This window comes from Apostichopus japonicus, chromosome 21 (genome assembly GCF_037975245.1).
Source record: "Apostichopus japonicus isolate 1M-3 chromosome 21, ASM3797524v1, whole genome shotgun sequence".
Taxonomy (NCBI): domain Eukaryota; kingdom Metazoa; phylum Echinodermata; class Holothuroidea; order Aspidochirotida; family Stichopodidae; genus Apostichopus; species Apostichopus japonicus.
Window position 1 is genome coordinate 11,565,722 of NC_092581.1, and position 25,767 is coordinate 11,591,488.

Consider the following 25,767-nt stretch of genomic DNA (forward strand, 5'->3'; position numbering starts at 1 on the left):
AAGTCCTGGTTGTAAATATTGGATATTAGTGATTTCTAATCGAATTGAAAACAATGACCAATGTTGTTGTATTGATACCGTGGGGTATTTTAGATATTACATACTTTCATGGACTACAACAGAAGTTTGATATTGGTTTTTTTTTTGCAGGTGGTGGTGATGGGGTGGAGGTGGTATTGATGGGGTGGGGGTGTAGACGGGGGTCTGAGCAATGTTCAGTGGTGTTGAACTTGTGGGCATGGTGGAACCAAACGTGTTTCAGAATCATTGCTGTGAAGACTATTGGTGGTCATTATCCCGGGACTCCGGCTTTGAAATGTTTCAGAAATAGCAAACAATAGTAATTACAAGCATAGAATCAGGGATAGTATTGGTCAAGTAATGCGTTAATCATCCCTGTGAGTGTCACATTTGTTTGCTTTATAGAATACCTCTCTATACCTTTTAAAAAAGTGTTTTGAGATAATCTATCGGATCATTTATGGCTTTATCTTTTACAAGGCACACATTTTCACATTATTTGCTATTTTCTTTCTTGCCACATGTAACAGCAACACTGTTTGTGGTCATATTTCATAATTAACTGGGCCTTCAATTTCTTTTCTATTTTGTTACATTGTTGATTAAGTTTCATGTCATTGTTCCAATTATGCAATACTTGATATTGTTTAATTTCTTCTATAAACTGAATCTTTTACTGTTTTAAGTAGAATATGCTGGCTAGGTTTTTCTGTTATGTTTTTCTTTCCTAAGATTTTATGTATATATTTAGTTTCTGGAAAATAAAAAATGGATTAGTCAATAGTGTGGAAAGAACTTTGGGTAAAGAGGGATATGAATTATCTGAGTCATTAGCTGTCCTTGTGTTTATGTTAGGTATGGTTTCTTCGTTAAATGACTTAAATATTTTTTTCTTTCAAGTGAGGGGGTCTAATCAGATGGCATACGCAAACTTTTTGCATTGCCCATAGAGCAAGTGGTATTCTTAAAACCAGGGTTGGTACACAGATCTTAAAGTTCACAGAATGCACAAAAATGGCATCAAATGCACATCTTGTTTTCATAACATATGACAAACATTTCCATTGTAAACTAGTTTTACAAAATATTCCATATTTTTAGAGAGATTCATTAGTCATCCATCTGTTGACTCGAGTTGAGTCAGACTAGAGTTGGTTCTCCCGTCTCGAGTCAAGTCAGACTAGAGTCGGTTCTCCCCGACTAGAGTCAGAATAGAGTCGGTTCTCTCAGGCTTGAGTCAGAATAGAGTCGGTTCTCCCTGACCCGAGTCAAGTCAGAATAGAGTCGGTTCTCCCGACTCGAGTCAAGTCAGACTAGAGTCTCTATAGTAAGTATCTTTAAGTGAGAAATGTTTGACTTTGGAATTTTTTTCACTTTTTGACTGGGGTCACAATTCATTATAAACACTGTCATCTCCTTATACTTTAAAATATGATTTTTTTTGGGGGGGGGAGAGGGGACACCTTGTATGTTATGTTCTTAAATTATTATGACTTATTTTGTTATCTTTTTGCCTAAAATCTGCCTAAAAGTTTTCTGCCTGTTGGTGCCTTAATGTCCCAGGGTTTCTCTCTCTACTTTGTAATCATGTTTGTCTGCCTGATTAGCATAAAATTTAATCGCAGTTGGTACAATTCTTTTATAAGTTAAAATGTAATTTGTAAAAATAGTTGGTGTACAAAAAGGCTCTAGTTGGATATCTGTCATTTTATTATTCACAAGATCTGTGTTGATCTGCTATTATGAAGCAAAAGTTTTGCAAGTTTGTGTCATTTACAGGACTAATTAAACAGGCATGCATTGATGTTACTGACCAAATAATGATACACATAGTATGCTGAAATATGCACTACAGAAGTTTGTGGGACGGGAGGGTGCGGGGGGAGAGGAACAGGATGTTTGGCCTGGTGGCACAGGTTACATTGGGCTTAGAGGATATCAAATTACAAGCTCTCCCCATGTTTGACTGTTCTGTGCTTGCTAGCCAAAACTTTATCTGTGCAACTTTTGTAGTGGTTACAACAAACCAAAATAATGCCCAAAGAAGACACAAGAGAAAATGCAAAAGTGTTTGATCTTGCTTGGTAAAGGCCTGTTTATTTCTTCAAAAACATGTGGTTCATCCATTTATCATTTGACAATTTTTACTTAATACTGACTTTACAATCAAACAAGAACAAATGATGACAATTAATAAACAGCATCTAAAACAGGGGTTTGGGGATTACAAAGAAGGGTGTTAATGAATCCATGGACTGTAAATTTAATAAGAATAAAAGTAAACTGGCAGCCGTTCCTGCCGTACGAGGTATCATCTTAGGGTAGGTGACTATGGCATCTGGTTTTGGCTTCTGGCTAATTGTTCCTTCAGGAGCAGAATGCTCTGTCTTTGATCTTGCGGCAGGGAGTTGATTTGCTCGTTGGATAGACCCAGAACCTGCATGATGAGAGCAGCCTTTGTAGACAAAAAAACAATGGGTCGAATTTAGAACAATAACAACCAATTGTTATAATATAGATTTTGAGAAGAAGTAAGAAAAAATGAATACTGAGCATCAACAACCGTCATGACAGTGGGGTCTTTCTGATCCACCAATCACCTTACATCAGGGTTGTAGTCATGTGACATTGATGTTCATGCCATGCCCATGTGCAGAAATGAAATGCTCCTTAGAAACGGGTACTTAATATGCATAACAGATACTTAATGTCAATATGTAAATTATGATAGACCCCTGATTCCATTTAAGTCACTTTGATCACATGACTTGGTGGATGGGACGGTAAAGGAATCAAAGGAATCGTAAATACATGATTCATAAGGGTTGTGAGAATTGTCATATGAAAGAAGACAGTGACCAGAATTCACATAGCTCAAGTAGCTAGATGAATCATCTTACTGCATTGACATTTCATTGGGGATGGTTCCCTATGCAAGGTTTTATGCTTTCTGTTGGTGTGTTTACAGTATTTTATAGTATTTGTAAATTTTTGTCTTTTTAAATATTTAATAATGGTCTTCCTTTTTTTATTAGTATAACGTGATCAAAACATGTTCACAATCAAAGAATAATTTATAACTTTTTTTACAATTTTTTTTAAATTTCATTATTAATCAAGTTTTGAAAGAAACTAGTGATGAAAACATCCAATGGGATATTTGGAATTTAATGTACACAGCATTAAAGATGTGACTAACGATGTCTTCATTGAAGAATCTTTTGTAATTAATTATTACTAATTGTTATTACAATAATATGCAAATTGGGGAGCAACTCAGTAAGATGAAGAAAACTTTGTGCTATTTTGCTTATGACTAAACATTACAATGATTCTAATTTTATTTAATAAGGTATAAGTTTTCTCAGAAAACAGTTGGTATTTACAATTATAATATTAAACACATAAAAACTCTGGAATATATTTGTACTTGAAAGTTACAAACATGCTTGTCGTATTTGTACTTTTTTTTCGGTTCTGTTGATTTAATTCAAGGGAATCATGTAGAACAGGGGTGCAATCACACATACTTTGATGGGGCATAAGTCCCTCAGATTAAAATCAGGTGGAACATCTCCCACCCCCCCCCTTCCACTGGCAAACAGATTATTACACAAAGTCCTAGTGTACAGTGTATAACATGTTAAAGTGGTAGAACCTAAACAGTTTAAAGTTCTTCAACATTGTTTTCAAACTTTCGAAATAGAGCACCATTTTGCATCAAAGCACTCTCAATTTTACAAAATTTCTCAAATATCCCTCACCAGGACGATTTTCACAAATAAGCCTCCTCCCTGCCCCCACCCCCAGTACAAGAAAAACAGTCACACCACTGATGTAAAGATGCCCTCTCTCAGGATGACCACTACTGAAATCAAGCTATTTCAGTTAAGCTGTTACACATCATATTTCAGTTTGCAAAAAGTATAGGTTTTTGTTGGATAAATCAAAGCAGCATGAAAGTTATGAATTTAAAAGAAAAACCAAACACAACAGAAAGATTGCTTGAAAGGAACAGCTCCGGGCCCTTCCCCCCCCCCAACAAAAAAAAAAAACTTATTCCCATTTCAAAAGTTTTCTGGGGGGGCTGCCATTTTGTTGAATATGTTGCCCCCCACACTTCCTCTGGCAAACAGAATATTACAAAAAGTCCTTGTGTACAGTTTATAACGTGTAATATTCTGTTTGCCAGTGGAAGGAGTGTGGGGCCCATATTCAACAAAATGGCTGCCATTTTGTTGAATATGTGAATGCCAGAGCCTTCAGTAAGAAAATAGACAAATTCTGCACATCACAACAAATAAAAACACCACAAATAGCTCCAACATTTGCAAACTTCTTTAACAAAATATTCAGCCCCCCTCTGTGATATCATTATTTAAACTTGCTGAAGTTTTCAGTCTTATATGTGAGGGTAAATTAGAAAGCTGTATCTATCAAGTGGACAAATTTTTAAGTGGAAAAGAAGATTTTTGAGCAAGAAGTTCATCAGCAGTATAGCTATCAGAGAGGTTAATCCTGGCTATGAGGGAGGAAGGGTGGGTTCTTAATTACAAGCATCTGTACCACAAATGTTAATATTATCTAATGGAGAGGTTAATCATGTTGGTTTGGTTTGCATCTCCTGGCTATGAGGGATAGGGTTGAAGGGTGGGTTCTTAATTACAAGCATCTGTACCACAAATGTTAATAATATTATCTAATGAAGAGGTTAATCATGTTGGTTCAGTTTGCTTCTCTTGGCTATGAGGGATAGGGTTGAAGGGTGGGTTCTTAATTACAAGCATCTGTACCACAAATGTTAATATTATCTAATGGAGAGGTTAATCATGTTGGTTTGGTTTGCATCTCCTGGCTATGAGGGATAGGGTTGAAGGGTGGGTTCTTAATTACAAGCATCTGTACCACAAATGTTAATAATATTATCTAATGAAGAGGTTAATCATGTTGGTTCAGGTTTGCTTCTCTTGGCTATGAGGGATAGGGTTGAAGGGTGGGTTCTTAATTACAAGCATCTGTACCACAAATGTTAATATTATCTAATGAAGAGGTTAATCATGTTGGTTCAGTTTGCTTCTCTTGGCTATGAGGGATAGGGTTGAAGGGTGGGTTCTTAATTACAAGCATCTGTACCACAAATGTTAATAATATTATCTAATGAAGAGGTTAATCATGTTGGTTCAGTTTGCTTCTCTTGGCTATGAGGGATAGGGTTGAAGGGTGGGTTCTTAATTACAAGCATCTGTACCACAAATGTTAATATTATCTAATGGAGAGGTTAATCATGTTGGTTTGGTTTGCATCTCCTGGCTATGAGGGATAGGGTTGAAGGGTGGGTTCTTAATTACAAGCATCTGTACCACAAATGTTAATAATATTATCTAATGAAGAGGTTAATCATGTTGGTTCAGTTTGCTTCTCTTGGCTATGAGGGATAGGGTTGAAGGGTGGGTTCTTAATTACAAGCATCTGTACCACAAATGTTAATATTATCTAATGGAGAGGTTAATCATGTTGGTTTGGTTTGCATCTCCTGGCTATGAGGGATAGGGTTGAAGGGTGGGTTCTTAATTACAAGCATCTGTACCACAAATGTTAATAATATTATCTAATGAAGAGGTTAATCATGTTGGTTCAGGTTTGCTTCTCTTGGCTATGAGGGATAGGGTTGAAGGGTGGGTTCTTAATTACAAGCATCTCTACCACAAATGTTAATAATATTATCTAATGAAGAGGTTAATCATGTTGGTTCAGTTTGCTTCTCTTGGCTATGAGGGATAGGGTTGAAGGGTGGGTTCTTAATTACAAGCATCTGTACCACAAATGTTAATAATATTATCTAATGAAGAGGTTAATCATGTTGGTTCAGTTTGCTTCTCTTGGCTATGAGGGATAGGGTTGAAGGGTGGGTTCTTAATTACAAGCATCTGTACCACAAATGTTAACAATATTATCTAATGAAGAGGTTAATCATGTTGGTTCAGTTTGCTTCTCTTGGCTATGAGGGATAGGGTTGAAGGGTGGGTTCTTAATTACAAGCATCTGTACCACAAATGTTAATAATATTATCTAATGAAGAGGTTAATCATGTTGGTTCAGTTTGCTTCTCTTGGCTATGAGGGATAGGGTTGAAGGGTGGGTTCTTAATTACAAGCATCTGTACCACAAATGTTAATAATATTATCTAATGAAGAGGTTAATCATGTTGGTTCAGTTTGCTTCTCCTGGCTATGAGGGATAGAGATGAAGGGTGGGTTCTTAATTACAAGCATCTGTACCACAAATGTTAATATTATCTAATGAAGAGGTTTATCATGTTGGTTCAGTTTGCTTCTCCTGACTATGAGGGATAGGGTTGAAGGGTGGGTTCTTAATTACAAGCATCTGTACCACAAATGTTAATAATATTATCTAATGAAGAGGTTAATCATGTTGGTTCAGTTTGCTTCTCCTTGCTATGAGGGATAGGGTTGAAGGGTGGGTTCTTAATTACAAGCATCTGTACCACAAATGTTAATATTATCTAATGGAGAGGTTAATCATGTTGGTTTGGTTTGCATCTCCTGGCTATGAGGGATAGGGTTGAAGGGTGGGTTCTTAATTACAAGCATCTGTACCACAAATGTTAATAATATTATCTAATGAAGAGGTTAAACATGTTGGTTCAGTTTGCTTCTCTTGGCTATGAGGGATAGGGTTGAAGGGTGGGTTCTTAATTACAAGCATCTGTACCACAAATGTTAATATTATCTAATGGAGAGGTTAATCATGTTGGTTTGGTTTGCATCTCCTGGCTATGAGGGATAGGGTTGAAGGGTGGGTTCTTAATTACAAGCATCTGTACCACAAATGTTAATAATATTATCTAATGAAGAGGTTAATCATGTTGGTTCAGGTTTGCTTCTCTTGGCTATGAGGGATAGGGTTGAAGGGTGGGTTCTTAATTACAAGCATCTCTACCACAAATGTTAATAATATTATCTAATGAAGAGGTTAATCATGTTGGTTCAGTTTGCTTCTCTTGGCTATGAGGGATAGGGTTGAAGGGTGGGTTCTTAATTACAAGCATCTGTACCACAAATGTTAATAATATTATCTAATGAAGAGGTTAATCATGTTGGTTCAGTTTGCTTCTCTTGGCTATGAGGGATAGGGTTGAAGGGTGGGTTCTTAATTACAAGCATCTGTACCACAAATGTTAATAATATTATCTAATGAAGAGGTTAATCATGTTGGTTCAGTTTGCTTCTCTTGGCTATGAGGGATAGGGTTGAAGGGTGGGTTCTTAATTACAAGCATCTGTACCACAAATGTTAATAATATTATCTAATGAAGAGGTTAATCATGTTGGTTCAGTTTGCTTCTCTTGGCTATGAGGGATAGGGTTGAAGGGTGGGTTCTTAATTACAAGCATCTGTACCACAAATGTTAATAATATTATCTAATGAAGAGGTTAATCATGTTGGTTCAGTTTGCTTCTCCTGGCTATGAGGGATAGAGATGAAGGGTGGGTTCTTAATTACAAGCATCTGTACCACAAATGTTAATATTATCTAATGAAGAGGTTTATCATGTTGGTTCAGTTTGCTTCTCCTGACTATGAGGGATAGGGTTGAAGGGTGGGTTCTTAATTACAAGCATCTGTACCACAAATGTTAATAATATTATCTAATGAAGAGGTTAATCATGTTGGTTCAGTTTGCTTCTCTTGGCTATGAGGGATAGGGTTGAAGGGTGGGTTCTTAATTACAAGCATCTGTACCACAAATGTTAATAATATTATCTAATGAAGAGGTTAATCATGTTGGTTCAGTTTGCTTCTCCTGACTATGAGGGATAGGGTTGAAGGGTGGGTTCTTAATTACAAGCATCTGTACCACAAATGTTAATAATATTATCTAATGAAGAGGTTACTCATGTTGGTTCAGTTTGCTTCTCTTGGCTATGAGGGATAGGGTTGAAGGGTGGGTTCTTAATTACAAGCATCTGTACCACAAATGTTAATAATATTATCTAATGAAGAGGTTAATCATGTTGGTTCAGTTTGCTTCTCTTGGCTATGAGGGATAGGGTTGAAGGGTGGGTTCTTAATTACAAGCATCTGTACCACAAATGTTAATAATATTATCTAATGAAGAGGTTAATCATGTTGGTTCAGTTTGCTTCTCTTGGCTATGAGGGATAGGGTTGAAGGGTGGGTTCTTAATTACAAGCATCTGTACCACAAATGTTAATAATATTATCTAATGAAGAGGTTAATCATGTTGGTTCAGTTTGCTTCTCCTGGCTATGAGGGATAGAGATGAAGGGTGGGTTCTTAATTACAAGCATCTGTACCACAAATGTTAATAATATTATCTAATGAAGAGGTTAATCATGTTGGTTCAGTTTGCTTCTCCTGGCTATGAGGGATAGAGATGAAGGGTGGGTTCTTAATTACAAGCATCTGTACCACAAATGTTAATAATATTATCTAATGAAGAGGTTAATCATGTTGGTTCAGTTTGCTTCTCTTGGCTATGAGGGATAGGGTTGAAGGGTGGGTTCTTAATTACAAGCATCTGTACCACAAATGTTAATAATATTATCTAATGAAGAGGTTAATCATGTTGGTTCAGTTTGCTTCTCTTGGCTATGAGGGATAGGGTTGAAGGGTGGGTTCTTAATTACAAGCATCTGTACCACAAATGTTAATATTATCTAATGAAGAGGTTTATCATGTTGGTTCAGTTTGCTTCTCCTGACTATGAGGGATAGGGTTGAAGGGTGGGTTCTTAATTACAAGCATCTGTACCACAAATGTTAATAATATTATCTAATGAAGAGGTTAATCATGTTGGTTCAGTTTGCTTCTCTTGGCTATGAGGGATAGGGTTGAAGGGTGGGTTCTTAATTACAAGCATCTGTACCACAAATGTTAATAATATTATCTAATGAAGAGGTTAATCATGTTGGTTCAGTTTGCTTCTCTTGGCTATGAGGGATAGGGTTGAAGGGTGGGTTCTTAATTACAAGCATCTGTACCACAAATGTTAATAATATTATCTAATGAAGAGGTTAATCATGTTGGTTCAGTTTGCTTCTCTTGGCTATGAGGGATAGGGTTGAAGGGTGGGTTCTTAATTACAAGCATCTGTACCACAAATGTTAATAATATTATCTAATGAAGAGGTTTATCATGTTGGTTCAGTTTGCTTCTCCTGACTATGAGGGATAGGGTTGAAGGGTGGGTTCTTAATTACAAGCATCTGTACCACAAATGTTAATAATATTATCTAATGAAGAGGTTACTCATGTTGGTTCAGTTTGCTTCTCTTGGCTATGAGGGATAGGGTTGAAGGGTGGGTTCTTAATTACAAGCATCTGTACCACAAATGTTAATAATATTATCTAATGAAGAGGTTAATCATGTTGGTTCAGTTTGCTTCTCTTGGCTATGAGGGATAGGGTTGAAGGGTGGGTTCTTAATTACAAGCATCTGTACCACAAATGTTAATAATATTATCTAATGAAGAGGTTAATCATGTTGGTTCAGTTTGCTTCTCTTGGCTATGAGGGATAGGGTTGAAGGGTGGGTTCTTAATTACAAGCATCTGTACCACAAATGTTAATAATATTATCTAATGAAGAGGTTAATCATGTTGGTTCAGTTTGCTTCTCCTGGCTATGAGGGATAGAGATGAAGGGTGGGTTCATAATTACAAGCATCTGTACCACAAATGTTAATAATATTATCTAATGAAGAGGTTAATCATGTTGGTTCAGTTTGCTTCTCTTGGCTATGAGGGATAGGGTTGAAGGGTGGGTTCTTAATTACAAGCATCTGTACCACAAATGTTAATAATATTATCTAATGAAGAGGTTAATCATGTTGGTTCAGTTTGCTTCTCTTGGCTATGAGGGATAGGGTTGAAGGGTGGGTTCTTAATTACAAGCATCTGTACCACAAATGTTAATAATATTATCTAATGAAGAGGTTAATCATGTTGGTTCAGTTTGCTTCTCTTGGCTATGAGGGATAGGGTTGAAGGGTGGGTTCTTAATTACAAGCATCTGTACCACAAATGTTAATAATATTATCTAATGAAGAGGTTAATCATGTTGGTTCAGTTTGCTTCTCCTGGCTATGAGGGATAGAGATGAAGGGTGGGTTCTTAATTACAAGCATCTGTACCACAAATGTTAATAATATTATCTAATGAAGAGGTTAATCATGTTGGTTCAGTTTGCTTCTCTTGGCTATGAGGGATAGGGTTGAAGGGTGGGTTCTTAATTACAAGCATCTGTACCACAAATGTTAATAATATTATCTAATGAAGAGGTTAATCATGTTGGTTCAGTTTGCTTCTCTTGGCTATGAGGGATAGGGTTGAAGGGTGGGTTCTTAATTACAAGCATCTGTACCACAAATGTTAATAATATTATCTAATGAAGAGGTTAATCATGTTGGTTCAGTTTGCTTCTCTTGGCTATGAGGGATAGGGTTGAAGGGTGGGTTCTTAATTACAAGCATCTGTACCACAAATGTTAATAATATTATCTAATGAAGAGGTTAATCATGTTGGTTCAGTTTGCTTCTCTTGGCTATGAGGGATAGGGTTGAAGGGTGGGTTCTTAATTACAAGCATCTGTACCACAAATGTTAATAATATTATCTAATGAAGAGGTTAATCATGTTGGTTCAGTTTGCTTCTCTTGGCTATGAGGGATAGGGTTGAAGGGTGGGTTCTTAATTACAAGCATCTGTACCACAAATGTTAATAATATTATCTAATGAAGAGGTTAATCATGTTGGTTCAGTTTGCTTCTCTTGGCTATGAGGGATAGGGTTGAAGGGTGGGTTCTTAATTACAAGCATCTGTACCACAAATGTTAATAATATTATCTAATGAAGAGGTTAATCATGTTGGTTCAGTTTGCTTCTCTTGGCTATGAGGGATAGGGTTGAAGGGTGGGTTCTTAATTACAAGCATCTGTACCACAAATGTTAATATTATCTAATGGAGAGGTTAATCATGTTGGTTTGGTTTGCATCTCCTGGCTATGAGGGATAGGGTTGAAGGGTGGGTTCTTAATTACAAGCATCTGTACCACAAATGTTAATAATATTATCTAATGAAGAGGTTAATCATGTTGGTTCAGTTTGCTTCTCTTGGCTATGAGGGATAGGGTTGAAGGGTGGGTTCTTAATTACAAGCATCTGTACCACAAATGTTAATATTAGCTAATGGAGAGGTTAATCATGTTGGTTCAGTTTGCTTCTCCTGACTATGAGGGATAGGGTTGAAGGGTGGGTTCTTAATTACAAGCATCTGTACCACAAATGTTAATAATATCTAATGGAGAGGTTAATCATGTTGGTTCAGTTTGCTTCTCCTGACTATGAGGGATAGGGTTGAAGGGTGGGTTCTTAATTACAAGCATCTGTACCACAAATGTTAATATTATCTAATGGAGAGGTTAATCATGTTGGTTTGGTTTGCTTCTCCTGGCTATGAGGGATAGAGATGAAGGGTGGGTTCTTAATTACAAGCATCTGTATCACAAATGTTAATATTATCTAATGGAGAGGTTAATCATGTTGGTTTGGTTTGCTTCTCCTGGCTATGAGGGATAGGGTTGAAGGGTGGGTTCTTAATTACAAGCATTTGTACCACAAACGTTAATTATATCTAATGGAGAAGTTAATCATGTTGGTTTGGTTTGCTTCTCCTGGCTATGAGGGATGAAGGGTGGGTTCTTAATTACAAGGTCAAATCTGTTTACCTTCTCCTGGTCTTGAGGTGTAGGCTGAGCTTGCCCCGGTACAGCTCCTGGAAGAGGCACAGTTGAACCCACCTGAGAAAAGAGCATAAAAATATGATACAATTACAATTAACCTCATTTTATTAAGGTCAGTGGTATTAAATGGAAGCCTGCTGGATTTGCAAGATGTACTTCTAATTTCATGCAACTTTGATCGGTTCCAGCCGAAATTTGTCTTGCTTCTGAATATTCATGAGAAACTGGCATAAACAACCAATCCCATCTGGCCAGTCCTATTAAACCAATCTCTCTCAGTCTCTGTCTATATCTCTTGACTTTTTGGTCTAAAGTCACAGTCAATTCACATTATTGTACAAAGCATTTATTCATATTTAATTCATTTCCACAAGCTGAGTATTACACAAAGTGTCTTTGAAACCCCATACTTTGTATGTCTATAATATTGTAAATGACACCTATGCAATCTCTAACATAGTTCTCTTCAAGGTGAGTCAAACCCTGCACACAGTTAGTTCTTAGTCAATGTTCTGCACTTACTCCTGGTAATAGATGAGGCAACCCTCTCTGCATTGCTCTTGGATCCAACTGCTGCATCCTGGCAGTTAATCCACCAGCGGCCAATACTTGGGATAAACCTTCCGGGTGACGTTCAAACCCTTGGCGCCTTGGGTCAATTCCATCCAAGGGTCCACCTCTACCCTCCATGGGTCCGCCTCTACCCTCCATGGGTCCGCCTCTACCCTCCATGGGTCCGCCTCTACCCTCCATGGGTCCGCCTCTACCCTCCATGGGCCCGCCTCTACCCTCCATGGGTCCACCTCTACCCTCCATGGGACCGCCTCTACCCTCCATGGGTCCGCCTCTAGCATCCATTGGTCCTCTGGGATCCATTCCCCCTTGTCTTGGTGGCATACCCAGAGGATCTAAAAGTGGGAGATAAAAATTTATCGTCATTGAGATGGTGTGAGGGACTAATTTAGTTTGCTTTTGTGAGATATATTTACTGGTTTTGAGCAGATGATATTATGTCAAATAATATCAAAATTTTACAAAGCAGATTTTTTTTCTCTCTAAAAGGATGATTTTAGGCAGAATATTAGTCCAAGGAAAAGGTTAGAGGTAATTGTTGGTAATATATCAAATATACTGAATCTCTGGAACGTTCCTTTAAGGCTAAATTGATAATTACGTCAGCTCCCCAGTACAGGCCTTCCATGTTAATACACACTGTTTTATGAATTCTAATAACTCAACCCCAAACATACATGTGTTTTTACATATGTATATTCCACAGGACACCCTTGGACGACTTTCAACACCATTGGTCCTTAAAAACTCTCTAGTTCATTGCAAATATGTCACTTGGAGGCCATGAAAGTCTTACATTTTCCCTTTGAGGTCTTGTATTGCATATGAGGACCTCAGCTACTGGTCAATATGTTACACTTCAATATGTTAGACTAAGTTGTCCAGCCACTTTCACTGATAAAACCCCACTTTGTTTAAAGGTCATTTCTCACAATTTTAAAGTGTTCAACAAATACAACCTGGACAGATGTGCTTTCCAACAATCTACAACATCGTAAAATGAATCGTGTCTAAAGTCATCCTTTAAACAATGATCCTAATCATGGGTTACCTACCAGTATAAGCAAAACGCAGCGCTAAATTTTAAATAAAACTTTCCTCGTACCTGGCCTTTGCTCCATACTCGGAACAATATTTCTTCCACATATAATTTAGAAGATAACATATATGGGATCAGTTTTTATCTTCCTTCAGTTTTTGAGCAAATCTTTATGCTATATGCTTCCTTGGTTTATAAACCAATCTTTACTTTATAACTTTATTACTTCAACTGACCTTTCACCTTAACACAATGTTGTAGATATTCTCTATATTATATTGACAATGTTCCCAAAGTTGTGAAAGTCAAAAAATAAAGTCTGTCTTAGTTGGATAAATTACCCAATGTCTCAATCTCATTTATAATATGTTTACTAATTTCATTTCATAAAAAATCTCTAGAAATTATGAAGGGCGGGGGTGGGGGGGGGGGAACAGCACTGTTATGTTGCAAGATTTTCACATTTTGACCTCTGCTGACCTAACATGCCCTTTGACTCCCTCAAAAATATAAGTATGGGATAAAAAATATATAATCCCCATGTTAGACATTGCGAGGTTGGTTTACATGCTTTGCATTGAGTGTTGAGATTTTTAGGGGAAACACATGAGACAAATTTCAACTACTCTTTACAACTAAGCTTGAACTACGCTTTCAACTACCCTTTACAGCTCTATCAGTGAAGGGCCATGCAAAAAAAAAACATAATTGAATACACACAGTGAGTCAAATTGAAGAGACTGCTTCACATGGCCTAGCATTTAAGATTCACATTGTAGTAATCAATGATACAATCTAATTAATTAATTAGTCCTGTTCACTTACTCTGCCCGTTGCCTCGTCTTCCTTGGTCTTTGACGAAAGGATCTGTAAAACAATAATTATCAGTTATTAAAAAAAAACCAAGAATTAGCAGTTAATTAAAAAAAAATTAAACTGAAAACTGCCAATCAATCTTTTGCTGACATTGTGGCTTACCCACTCAATTGACCTTCATATATGTCCTTGTGTTTATTTGTTAGTGGTTTTGTCTTAATTTAACACAGATGTTTGTTTCTTTTAATAATAATAATAATCATAAATTTTTTACAACACTTAAGCGACCACAAAGAAGCCCCAAGGGCATGTGGATTACGACTTGCACGTCGGGTGGCTTCCAATTTAACATCTTAACTCAAATTTGGAATCTTTTCAACTTTAGAAAGTCATTTCAGATGGGAAAACCGTATATTGCTCTTGGATGAAAAAAACCCACCTTACCATGACTCGATCAAGGATCAAACCCCCAAACCTTCCGATTGCTTAGCCTCATTGCTTCAAATGCCACCGCCTTTATCCACTCGGCCACAGCACCGGTACAAAGTCTTAATTAAAGTCTTCAGATTTCCTTGTATCATCCTGTGCCTCTAATTAGGCTTTATTTTAGATAGATGGCCATGCATCATTAATGTCGTATCAGCATTATTATCATTAACTTCCACGGCCAATAAAAATAATTTTCTTTGTGGGACACAGCAAAATTTTGCAACTGATTTGCTTTCAAATCAACACAGACAATATAAAATGCTCACCTTGTTCCATTGGTCCACCATGGTCCCCTGGGATCCCTCCTCGGCCCGGCTCCCCGGGATGCATCATCATCATGCCGTGAGCCCCTGGGCCCTGTCTGCTACCACCAGAGGGCGGTTGTCCCTGGTTCATGAGACTGTGATTTCCAGATGGACCCCTCCCGTCCGGAAACCTGCCTTCGTTCAGTCCACCTCCTGAAAGAACAGAAGAAATCACTCCTCTTAACCAGCAATGTTAGTAAAATAGATAGAACTGTCAAAGAAATCACCCAGATTCCAGTAGGTAAAATATATATATATATTATATATATGTAAAATATATATATTATATATAATATGTAAAATATATGTATTATACAGATATAGTATGTAAAATATATATAATTTATAAAAACTAGTATGTAAAATACATATAATATATTTATTGCATGTAAAATATGTATTATATCTATATTGTATGTATAATATATAAATATGTCAAACAGCTGCATGTTGAAGCAACAAAGATCTTGTAGCAGTAGTTAGTTGTAACTACTGCAGAAATCAAGCAAATGCACAAAACACAAATATGTTGCTAATATTGTGTCTGTTACAAATGTCCCGAAAAGAGCATTTCAACATCAAATGTTGAAATACTTTTTAAAAATCAACGCCTTTGGCTAAAATAGTGATTACTTCAAGTTACAAATTGCTATTCTTCATAATCTGTAGGAAGAATTTAAATTCTGCAATGACCATAAACCACATATTAGTAACATCTGTAGCTGAAGCATTATAGCTTTACCTTGTTGCTGCATCAAACCCGGTATACCAGCCTGAGGGCCCTGTCTACCCTGCAAGCCTCCTGGCAAAACTGGTCCTGGCCCAGTCCTTTGGGGGACCAACCCAGGCTCGGGACCCCGCAAGTCTCCATGGGGTCCACGTCCACCGTGGTTCGGCTGAGCAGCTGACATCTGTTGAAGCTGGCTTGGAGGAGGTGGGATGGGCTGGGGCACCTGAGGAGGGGCCACTGCCTGTGGCTGACCCTGAGATGAACCAGGCTGTTGTTCAGGGGGTAGGATGGGCTGTGGGGCATCATTCTGTTTGTGGAGTAATGTCTATTGAAAGGGCGAAACAGATCAAGCAAGTTACAGTACATTGCAGTTATCATATAAAATGTGCAAGCCTATAGGGACGAGTTCCTCAATGGGCTTCCCTTAAGCCAAATCTGGGCCCATGGGAGATTTGAATCCCACGAAACATATCATGCCACAAATATGGTACTTATTGGCTACACAGACCCTTACAGTCATAGACGTTCTCTCTGGCCTTTCTATAAAAGTTACTTGAGAACCCCTGGTGTCTGGTAAAACTGTAATCTAGCGTCGTTTACATATATGCGAGGATGAATGACCTCAGATAAAGCTTCACAGCAAATTCATCGACCTCAATATGACTGTGGAAATATGAATTATTCACTCAGCAAACCTGACATCACACACCACAATGCCAAACAAAATTACCTACAGATATCAACAGAGATCATCAAGAAATTCTTTCTACGCACGTAGTGTCTTCACAATGACATGATATGCATACACACATTCTAAGCTTCAAATTAGCAAACTGTTAAAAATTTAAAACCTCTCTTACATCTGCATTCATTCATTTCCATCTTGTACTCTGAGCAGTTTTGCAGTGCTAAACAGTATGGTAACCGGTAAGCTAAATTTGTCTTTATCACTTCTGTTTGGTTGCTCGGTATTTGCTATACAATTCTTGAGGCTTCAGACACCCTCGACAAATTTAAAAATATATTTAGAGCAAATGGGACTTTTCCCAAGAAGAGTTGGACATTTGTCAAAGACAAAATTCAAAAATACCTACCATGGCAACTTCCGGACTCACTATCCTCATGACCACCTGGGCTTGAAGTAGAGCGTAGGCCAGCTGGGGGTTCTGGAGGAGCATGTTACGAGCCTCCACTGGATTATTCTGAATAACAATCTATTCATACACAGACAGACAAAAGAAAGGATTCAAGTAAAACAACAATAGACAGCTTGGGCATCATCACATAATGTAATTCAAATAGACCAATCAGGAGGAAGGCAACAAAAGAGGTCTTCCGCTGATATAAATCAGTCAAAGCCTATTGGTCATTTGGAGAGACATTTAAAGGGAGTGAAGACTCGCGCACAAAGAACCATCTCATGCCGGTAATCTGACCTAGTTTCGAATGAGGTGTAGCAGAAGTGTTAGACACCACCATCGATCCCAGAAGGTACACACACAGCTTGCTACCTTCGGTAATTAGACACTAGTGTACAGTCAATTCATGCAGCTACTGTCAATACTCACAACACAGTGTACATACCAGTTGGACATCTCAGGTCCAGATAAAAGATAACAAGGTATCACGTTTCATTACTGTCTGCATTTTGTAGCGACAAGAAAAAAACTTCACTTGAAAGCAACGGAAAGTTAACTTTTTCAGAGGCCGGCACGCGGTTTGGGGCGAGTCTTCAATGCCTTTAAAGTGAAACATGCTTTGAATCACATCAATATTTTAGAGTGATATTGTAATATAATGGCCATATTTTGGCTGTGGTGACAGGATGGGAAGGGAGGGAATTGGGGGGAATCTCTTCTTGTTTTGTTTTATACCAATACCAAAGGTTTCAGTTTTCTATGAAGCGAGGAAGAAGGGTGGAAATGGGTGGATGCAAATTAATCCAACACAGGTTATGTGAGCGAGAATTTGTCATGTACCAGCAAACTGAAACAGAACAATTTTCCTTATTCCAAATTTCTAAAACTTGCATCTTTTAGAACTAGATTACTAGAAGTCACGCTTGCATGGAAGACCAGGGAAGGTGAACTATTTGAAAACTTTTCGTTTTCCATGTTATAATCTTTGTTCTTACCTTCATCTGTTTCATCAGCTCAAACATCTGTTCAGGAGGTAAGCTAGCGACTGCCTTTGAAATAGCCTCAGGTGCCTCGTGTGGAACCACAACATCACCAAAAGGTGACTGGTGAGAAAGGATAAAACCGAAGATAAGTTTAGGTAGTTATTTACGCAATAAAGTTGATGTATTATTGACCATTAAAACATCTACTCTCATTCCAGGTTCCATAAAAATACCGCTTTACATTTTTTTTACCAACAGATCCTAGACAACATTGCAAAATTCGATACAAAAATGGCCTACGTAACTCTTAAAACGTAATACTACTAAATTGTCTGAGAATACAAAGAGGTGTGACCTCAACTACGAGGGCTTCTTTACCGAAATGGTTCAACATTTACAATGAAGCCCTGGATGAGTTGTTGTCGTCATTAGTTTGGTCTTAAGCAAGCATTCCAGTTCAGGACATCTGTAAGTAAATAATACCTACACTCATATAAGTCTCTCTTTCTTGGGGGACTTTGATATATATCAACACTAACAATCAGCATAAAATCATCCTTTGATGTCAAAGTTTACTGAGGAAAAATCTGGCAATGCTTTCACAAAATAACTCTATAAGCTGCTTTATCCTTAATTAATATTCCCTTCATATGAAAAGATTGATGAATTTCATCATATAATGGTCTCTAAAAAAACACTTTGTTTTACTCATTGCCAATTAACATGGCACAATATTTTTCCCCCATCTTTTTTTTTTGGGGGGGGAGGGGAGGGGAGGTGGGAGGGGGAGAACCTTCAACGTCCCTAACCATGTTAACGAAATGATAGACAAAAAGTTAAGAAAAGAAAAGTTGTTCAAAGAAAGGCCTCAACTTACTTCTAAAGGAGCTTGAGCTAGCTGCAGCGCTGTTAAAAAAAGGTGGAAATGAAAACAAAAAAAATATCAGAAATCATTCACAGATGTATCGTTCAAATAAACAATCAGAATAGGCTAAAAACATAATTGAAAGTACAATGGAACATTAAGAAATAATGAAAACTAGTGTTACTGTAATTAAATACTTCTAGTGACAAAATGCGACCATATTCATTACACACTCAGCCTTTCCCAGCTTGAGCCAGCTGCAGCGCTGTTAAGAAAGTACGGGTGAAATGGGGGAAAAAAGTCAGAAATCATTCACAGATGTATCGTTCAAATAACCAATCAGAACAGGCTAAAAACATAATTGAAAGCACCTATAGAACATTAAGAAATTAATGTATTTAACTAATGTTACTGTAATTAAAGACTTCTAGTGACAAAATGCAACCATATTCATAACACACTCAGCTTTTTCCATTAAAGATTTGAACTATTCTAATATATATTAATATTTAAAGCAAATTATATAAAGATAAAATAGAGTTCAGGGTAGAGGGAAATATTCTCTTGCACAAACTCCAACCACTCCAACCTAGATCTGAAATGATACAGGCTAGAGCTGATACATATCAATTGAGCACCATCAATTAAAGGATCCAATATTTGTGATGTTCTTCATGTCCTTGCACCTATCTGAACAGACAATGCTCTACCATTTTAACAGGGTAACCCACTCACTCCATAATAATCATAATAATATTTGCTTTTCATATTGCGCTTTATACCAGCGATACTGTACAGGTAGGTCTCAAAGCGCTTTATAGACGTTATATTACCCCTGGTCAATGATAACCTGTCCCAGAGACAATCCCTCCAGTCGGCAGCAGTTAAATACTGCACCCAATGACAAGTTACCTCACAGGTACCCATTTAACCCCTGGGTGGAGAGAGGCAAGTGAGATAAAGCATCATGCCCAAGGACACAACGTAATGAACTAGGCAGGAATGGAACCAGCAATCCTTGGATCACGAGTCCAACGCCTTAGCCAATTGGCCACCACGCTCTCTAATGAAGTATTTTTGTTACATTGCTGAGCTACACAGTTCCTCAGCCTCTTTAGTAATTACTTTATGACAAATTGGTACTAACATTAAACAGAAAATGTGTCACTGATTCACAGGCACCAAATCTGTCGCTAGTACAACCCCTATTTTAAAACCACATTATACAATCAAATATCAACATTTCAAACAATATTGTTACTTCGGCAATATAAGTGTATTTGACGATCACACAAGCATGATGACATACTTTTTTTGTCCAAATTCTCGCCAATTCTTGAGCAAATGAAATACTAAATCCAAGCATTCTGTGTTTTGAATTCTGTTCCAAACAGACCAACCAACACATTGATCACATATGCATGCCAACACGCACCGCGTGCAGACATATCGGCCATTCCAGTTCAACAACTGTACATTAGGTTAAATCCTGCGATTTTACGCAGTCACTATGCCCAGCACCAGTACATCATGTCCATCACAAACTTCACCACCTCAGGTCTCTCCCTATCTCTCTCTCTCTCATAAAGTTACCATACAGCAGAGCAAGCTGTTCAAAGAACATACTAGTTATCAAATGATTCCAGGAAAATATTACTCTCTGTGTTGGTTATGTTGTCCTTCAATATTACGTATTGACCTCAAGACACTTGCTGGCACATTAACAATTTGGTTCGGCCATTTTGTCTACAAAGACAGGGTATGCAATGCTTTCCTGTGAATGTCTGAATTGCTCAATCTCTGCCAAAATGGCCATAAACATCTTTGGCAAAAATGAATACATATTATCATGGTTGTGATTATTGAGTACTACACAAATAGTACCATATTAAAGAATTCTAGAATGAGTGATTGAGCAGGTTGTGTTTATCATGTAAGTAATTAAATAATTAATTGTATCATGCAGCTTAAGGAATGACCTAAGTGCAAATACCTTTCATTTCTTCCTTGTTCTTTTCTGTGGTTGCATAATCCACTCTTAGCGCTCTTCCGTTTATATCGTAACCATTCAAGTTACGCATGGCACTGAGGGCAGTCTCCTCATCCTGATATTCACAGAAGCCATATCCCTTTGGCTTCCCAGTGTCACGATCATAAACGAGCCTGAAGCTCAAGACGGGACCAACTTCTGAGAAGATATCCTTCAGTTTCTCTTCCGAGGTGTCATATGGAATGTTCCCAACTATCAAAAGTTTAAAAAAATATATTGAAGAAAAAAAATAACAATAAAGAAAATAAAAAATAAATAATAATAATAAATAAATAAAAAATAAATTGAATTGAATTGAATTGAATTAAATAAAAAAAAAGTAAATAAATATAAAACTGTTAGAAAAGTAAAAGAAAATTGGAAAGTGCATTCAAAAGTGATTTTGTCACTTTTGTGTCTAAACCTGTCAGCAAAAAGAACTTACATATATTTATGTATTTGTATTTTTGTTATACTTCACCACCTAACTTTAGATCCTCAACATTAAACGCCAGAAAATAATAGGGGAGGACATACTTCTTCCCAGATACCTGTCTAACAAGAATATGTTGACCACTACAACAATACACCAGAAACCCTTAAAATTTCTGTGCATCCTATGGGATAGAGATTTCAAGTTATTTGCTTGCACCAAAACCCTGTGTGGAAAATCCTTTTCAGCCAAATTTTATAAATATCAGGTCATTATTTGAAGATATTTTAACTGATAAGTTTCTCATGTTACTGGTACAATATATGTAAGAATATTCATGAATATCATTGCAATCACAATGTTTAGATGGGATAGTGACTTTTTGAATGTACCTTACATAAAATGTTCTCCATACATACATATTGTAAAGGCCGAAGCTGTAGCCTATTCTACACAATATTGTGTAGTGCTGACTTTTGTGACTGCTACTGTAATAAGGATGCCAGTGCAATTGCACAACTTTTTGAGAGAGGTGACTGCTTTAAGGCTCTCTTACACCACCATTTTTAGCATTATTAATTCAAATTTTCCCTAAAGAAAGGATATCTCTCTGCCAATGTTGACAGAAGAAACAAATTTTGCATGTTTAATGACTTTCATCAATGGGGTATAGTTATTTTGAAGTGGCGACTTTATGACAGTTAACGTTAGCCTAAGCCTTATATACTTGATTTTAATGTTAATGTAAGTGTTATGTAAATTGTCTAGATTGTCAAGTAAAGTTCATTTGCATATTGAAAGTATTTAGATAACTGTGTATGTCAATGTTATTTCTGTTACTTGTATGTTAATTAGTTGCAGTAGCAGCTGTTATTGTTGGAAGGTTGGAGGGCATTCGAGTGCCGAGTCTGAAGTGAGACAGTTTGTGAATATATGTATTTGATGCACGCAACACATCTTGTATGTTTCCTTTTATTACTACACCTCGTTCTGCAGGAAAGCCCTCACAGATATGCATAGACTAGAACCTGTTAGGCCCAATCGCCATATTTACGCCTGTTACATTAACTTAGGCCTAACTTAGTTGTTAATGTTAGTTACGCATAGGCCAACCTGTCCTTTGTTCACAACAGTCACACTCACATAGCCTAGTTACAATGTCAAATATGGCAGATTGTTACTTAGTTGTAAGTACCAAGCCTATGCCTAGTTGTTACTGTTAGGCATTGGCCGGACTTGGTCTCAACACAAACACTCTCAGTATATTGGCTAGGCCTAACTTAGGCTTACAATGGCGACGCGGCCTAACAAATAACAATTAGCCTAACAAACAGTAACACTGGCAGCAACAGTTACTAGTGCTAGCTTCTGTTGGCAGTAACATTAGGCCTAGGTTAATTGTAAGCCTGTCATTTATGACACATACATCAATGATACTTGTCATAGAATCATAACTTTATCTGCAACATTGCATGAGAACCAATATTCCCTACCAAACACAGAACGTTGAGATTTGTCGGATGCAGACATTATTTCTGAAAATATTTCAGTTCAGATCTTGGCGGTGTTGAAAATAGGAATCGAATAGCATGTGTGCTTTTCGAGGGCGTACTTCAGAAACTATTTTTGCACCATGGCTTTGACTAGAGTTCCTTTATAAAGGAACTCTAGCTTGGCACTTCCCAGGCCTTGTAAAGTGCATCTACAATCTTCGACAAAAATGATGGGACAGTATGAGCAACAACGAGCGATATTGGCTTAAGCGCACCCCCTTCCCCCCGTTCAATGTTGTAGCCAAAAGCGCTCAGAAACTGCAACATTGATACGGGGAGTGGGGTGTCCCATCTATTTTTGTCGAAGATTGCAATCTTCGACAAAAATGATGGGACAGTATGAGCAACAACGAGCGATATTGGCTTAAGCGCACCCCCTTCCCCCCGTTCAATGTTGTAGCCAAAAGCGCTCAGAAACTGCAACATTGATACGGGGAGTGGGGTGTCCCATCTATTTTTGTCGAAGATTGCAATCTTCGACAAAAATGATGGGACAGTATGAGCAACAACGAGCGATATTGGCTTAAGCGCACCCCCTTCCCCCCCGTTCAATGTTGTAGCCAAAAGCGCTCAGAAACTGCAACATTGATACGGGGAGTGGGGTGTCCCATCTATTTTTGTCGAAGATTGTAGATGCATATTCGGTAAAATCACTTTGTAGGGAAACTAAGACTTTATGTTACTTCATAAGCTCTGCTTTATTCTTTGTTTTACACAGGTACTGATGGTAGCCTATATAGGCTGATGGGAATCCATATGTGGAATTTAGATGTAAATTCACTGTTTGGTTTTACATGCCAAAAAGGGCCCGACTACTGAGAGGGGTAGGGTGAGAGGGGGGAATGAGCTGAATGGGTGGGCCGTGCCGGGGACTGTGCCTCAATATTCATAGTTAAAACAGTGGGCACTGAATAGGGGCTAACAATGAAACTGATCGGCCTATATAAATCATATAGACGTAATAAATATATTTATGAACTGAAGTTCACATTAGACTGCCTAATTGTTCACACATGTTAAATCTTAGGAGCTCTCTACGTTTATTGTTATTCTAACTACAGCTCGTGAAAACAAACTTCACGGTCATGGTATTCACGATCGTACATATACGTGATTAGCGCGGTTAAAATAAACCTTGTGTTAATTTTCTTTGAACGCCGTTCCTACAATACTTGCCTAGAATCTTGAGGTCGTATACTACCCGACTAATGAATCTGAAGAAATGATATAAAAATTTAGCTAAAACTAATTGAAGTAACGTATACTGTCCAGGCGTTCACATTATCGTAGGCCTTCTTTCATCTAGGATGTTGAAGTCTCAGGGGGCGCAGCTCCCCCCATCCCCATCCCCTCCCCCCACCCCCACCTCGCAGGCTACGGCCCTGCAATAGGCATCAGTAAAATAACCTAAATATTTGTTGAACATATGTACATAACTACTGATCTAATCTTGAGGTATAATGAATAACATGGATATAACAACTTGACTAGCAGCTATAAGCACCCAGGCTTAGCACCAGTTTTATAAGATACACGAGTCATTAAGAGCCTGATAGGCCTACTGCTACACGAGTCTGTAACTGAACCTGCCATGGGGACCGGGCGGCGATTTTTTTTTTCCCAAACAGGTTTGCAAATGTGCGTAAATAGTCGTTCATGATTGGTGGGAAAAGTTACGTCATCATCATAGAAACCTTCACTTCGAGGTTCTGCATCCATTTGTTGCAACGAAGATATACCCGTTCAAATTACCCGTAGCTTTTCGTACATATATTTAGATATGTTTGGAATTGGTTTAGACATATTTAGCACACTAGTATTACTATTGTATGATCTACTTTGATCGAAGTTTTCTGTGAAGGCATTAATCGATAACATCGCACAATGAAAGTTTCGTACAGGGTACATCACACATGCGCTGTAGGCCTATATGTATTATAACTTCGTACACAGTGCAGTGACGGAAATATATCATACTATACACTATACTGTTTTGCGTATATACACTCAAGACTCGTGAACTCGCGTCGTGAAGTTGCTTTTAGTGTAGGCCTACCCATTCCACGAAACGAATTCTGATTTCAATAGGACGGCTCACGAATCGTGGATAACGTAAACACGAACCAAATAGAATGTAGTGTATGTATCATAAATGAGGTCAACATGTAATCCAAGCTAAAAAGTAAAGTTAGGGCGTTTGAAGGGAAACCCCTTAACTAGACACAATCAAGTGTCAGTGTGTAACTCAGTATATGTCTTCGAACTTCCAAGCGATGGTCATTATTGATGCTGACGTCACGAGCAATCTGATTGGCTGAAAAATCCGTAATTGCAAACCTGTTTGGGAAAAAAAAATTCGCGACCGGGCGAGGGAAGCATTTGATATTGTGTCAGCCATTCTTCAGAAAATGGGGAGGGGGGACGTGTCCCCATGATTAAAGCTCCGGTGCTACTTATAATGCAGTGTTAGCTGATACTATCCATTTGTCTGAAAACATGGAGCCCTCAATTTTTACGGGAAATAACGATTTTTTCCATGTGCCATGATCCGCTATGAAACTGTAAATTACAGCTTAACATGCCTTACAACATCTGGCACAAACTTCCTTCAACAATTAAATCAAATAACTCTCTGCAAGCTTTCCAAAAGAGTCTAAACACTATGCTCATTCAAAATGATCGACAGTAGCGGTACCATACCTGTTATAGATATTTCACGTGTAGACCTATGTTATGTACCGTATATACTTCTTTTCTATTGTAATTGTCAATCAATAATTGTTTTCTTTTCTTTTCACATCAACTGGTCACTAGCTTTGATAAACAGCATTGTTTATATCTTATAGTGTCCATGATATGTCATCATTCCTCAGTTGTATTAATTAGGCTTCTACTTGTATTTCAGTTTTTGAGTGCCATTATGAAAAATAAATTTAAACTTGAACATAAATTTTTAAGAGCCTGCGCTCCTACAGTAGGTTATGTGACAATCATAGCTACTTCTTGTCCTA

The 25,767-nt window shown here is 37.6% G+C and overlaps 1 protein-coding gene across 2 annotated transcripts; it reads right to left on the reverse strand.

Moving 5' to 3' along the window:
- Positions 1 to 2,089: 2,089 nt before the first annotated feature.
- LOC139962773 (cleavage stimulation factor subunit 2-like) lies at positions 2,090 to 22,854 on the reverse strand. 2 transcript variants are annotated; one of them, XM_071963088.1, is made up of 11 exons: positions 22,697 to 22,854; positions 20,735 to 20,983; positions 18,754 to 18,782; positions 17,889 to 17,996; positions 16,849 to 16,968; positions 15,767 to 16,079; positions 14,986 to 15,174; positions 14,240 to 14,281; positions 12,325 to 12,710; positions 11,788 to 11,859; positions 2,090 to 2,476 (listed from the first exon to the last, which is right to left on the reverse strand). In XM_071963088.1, the coding sequence occupies exons 1-11, from the start codon at positions 22,731 to 22,733 to the stop codon at positions 2,351 to 2,353; spliced, it is 1,671 nt and encodes a 556-aa protein (XP_071819189.1). In that variant the 5' UTR covers positions 22,734 to 22,854; the 3' UTR covers positions 2,090 to 2,350. The 2 variants fall into 2 exon arrangements, with proteins under 2 accessions (XP_071819189.1, XP_071819188.1); XM_071963087.1 differs by having other exon boundaries at positions 14,986 to 15,177.
- Positions 22,855 to 25,767: the final 2,913 nt, after the last annotated feature.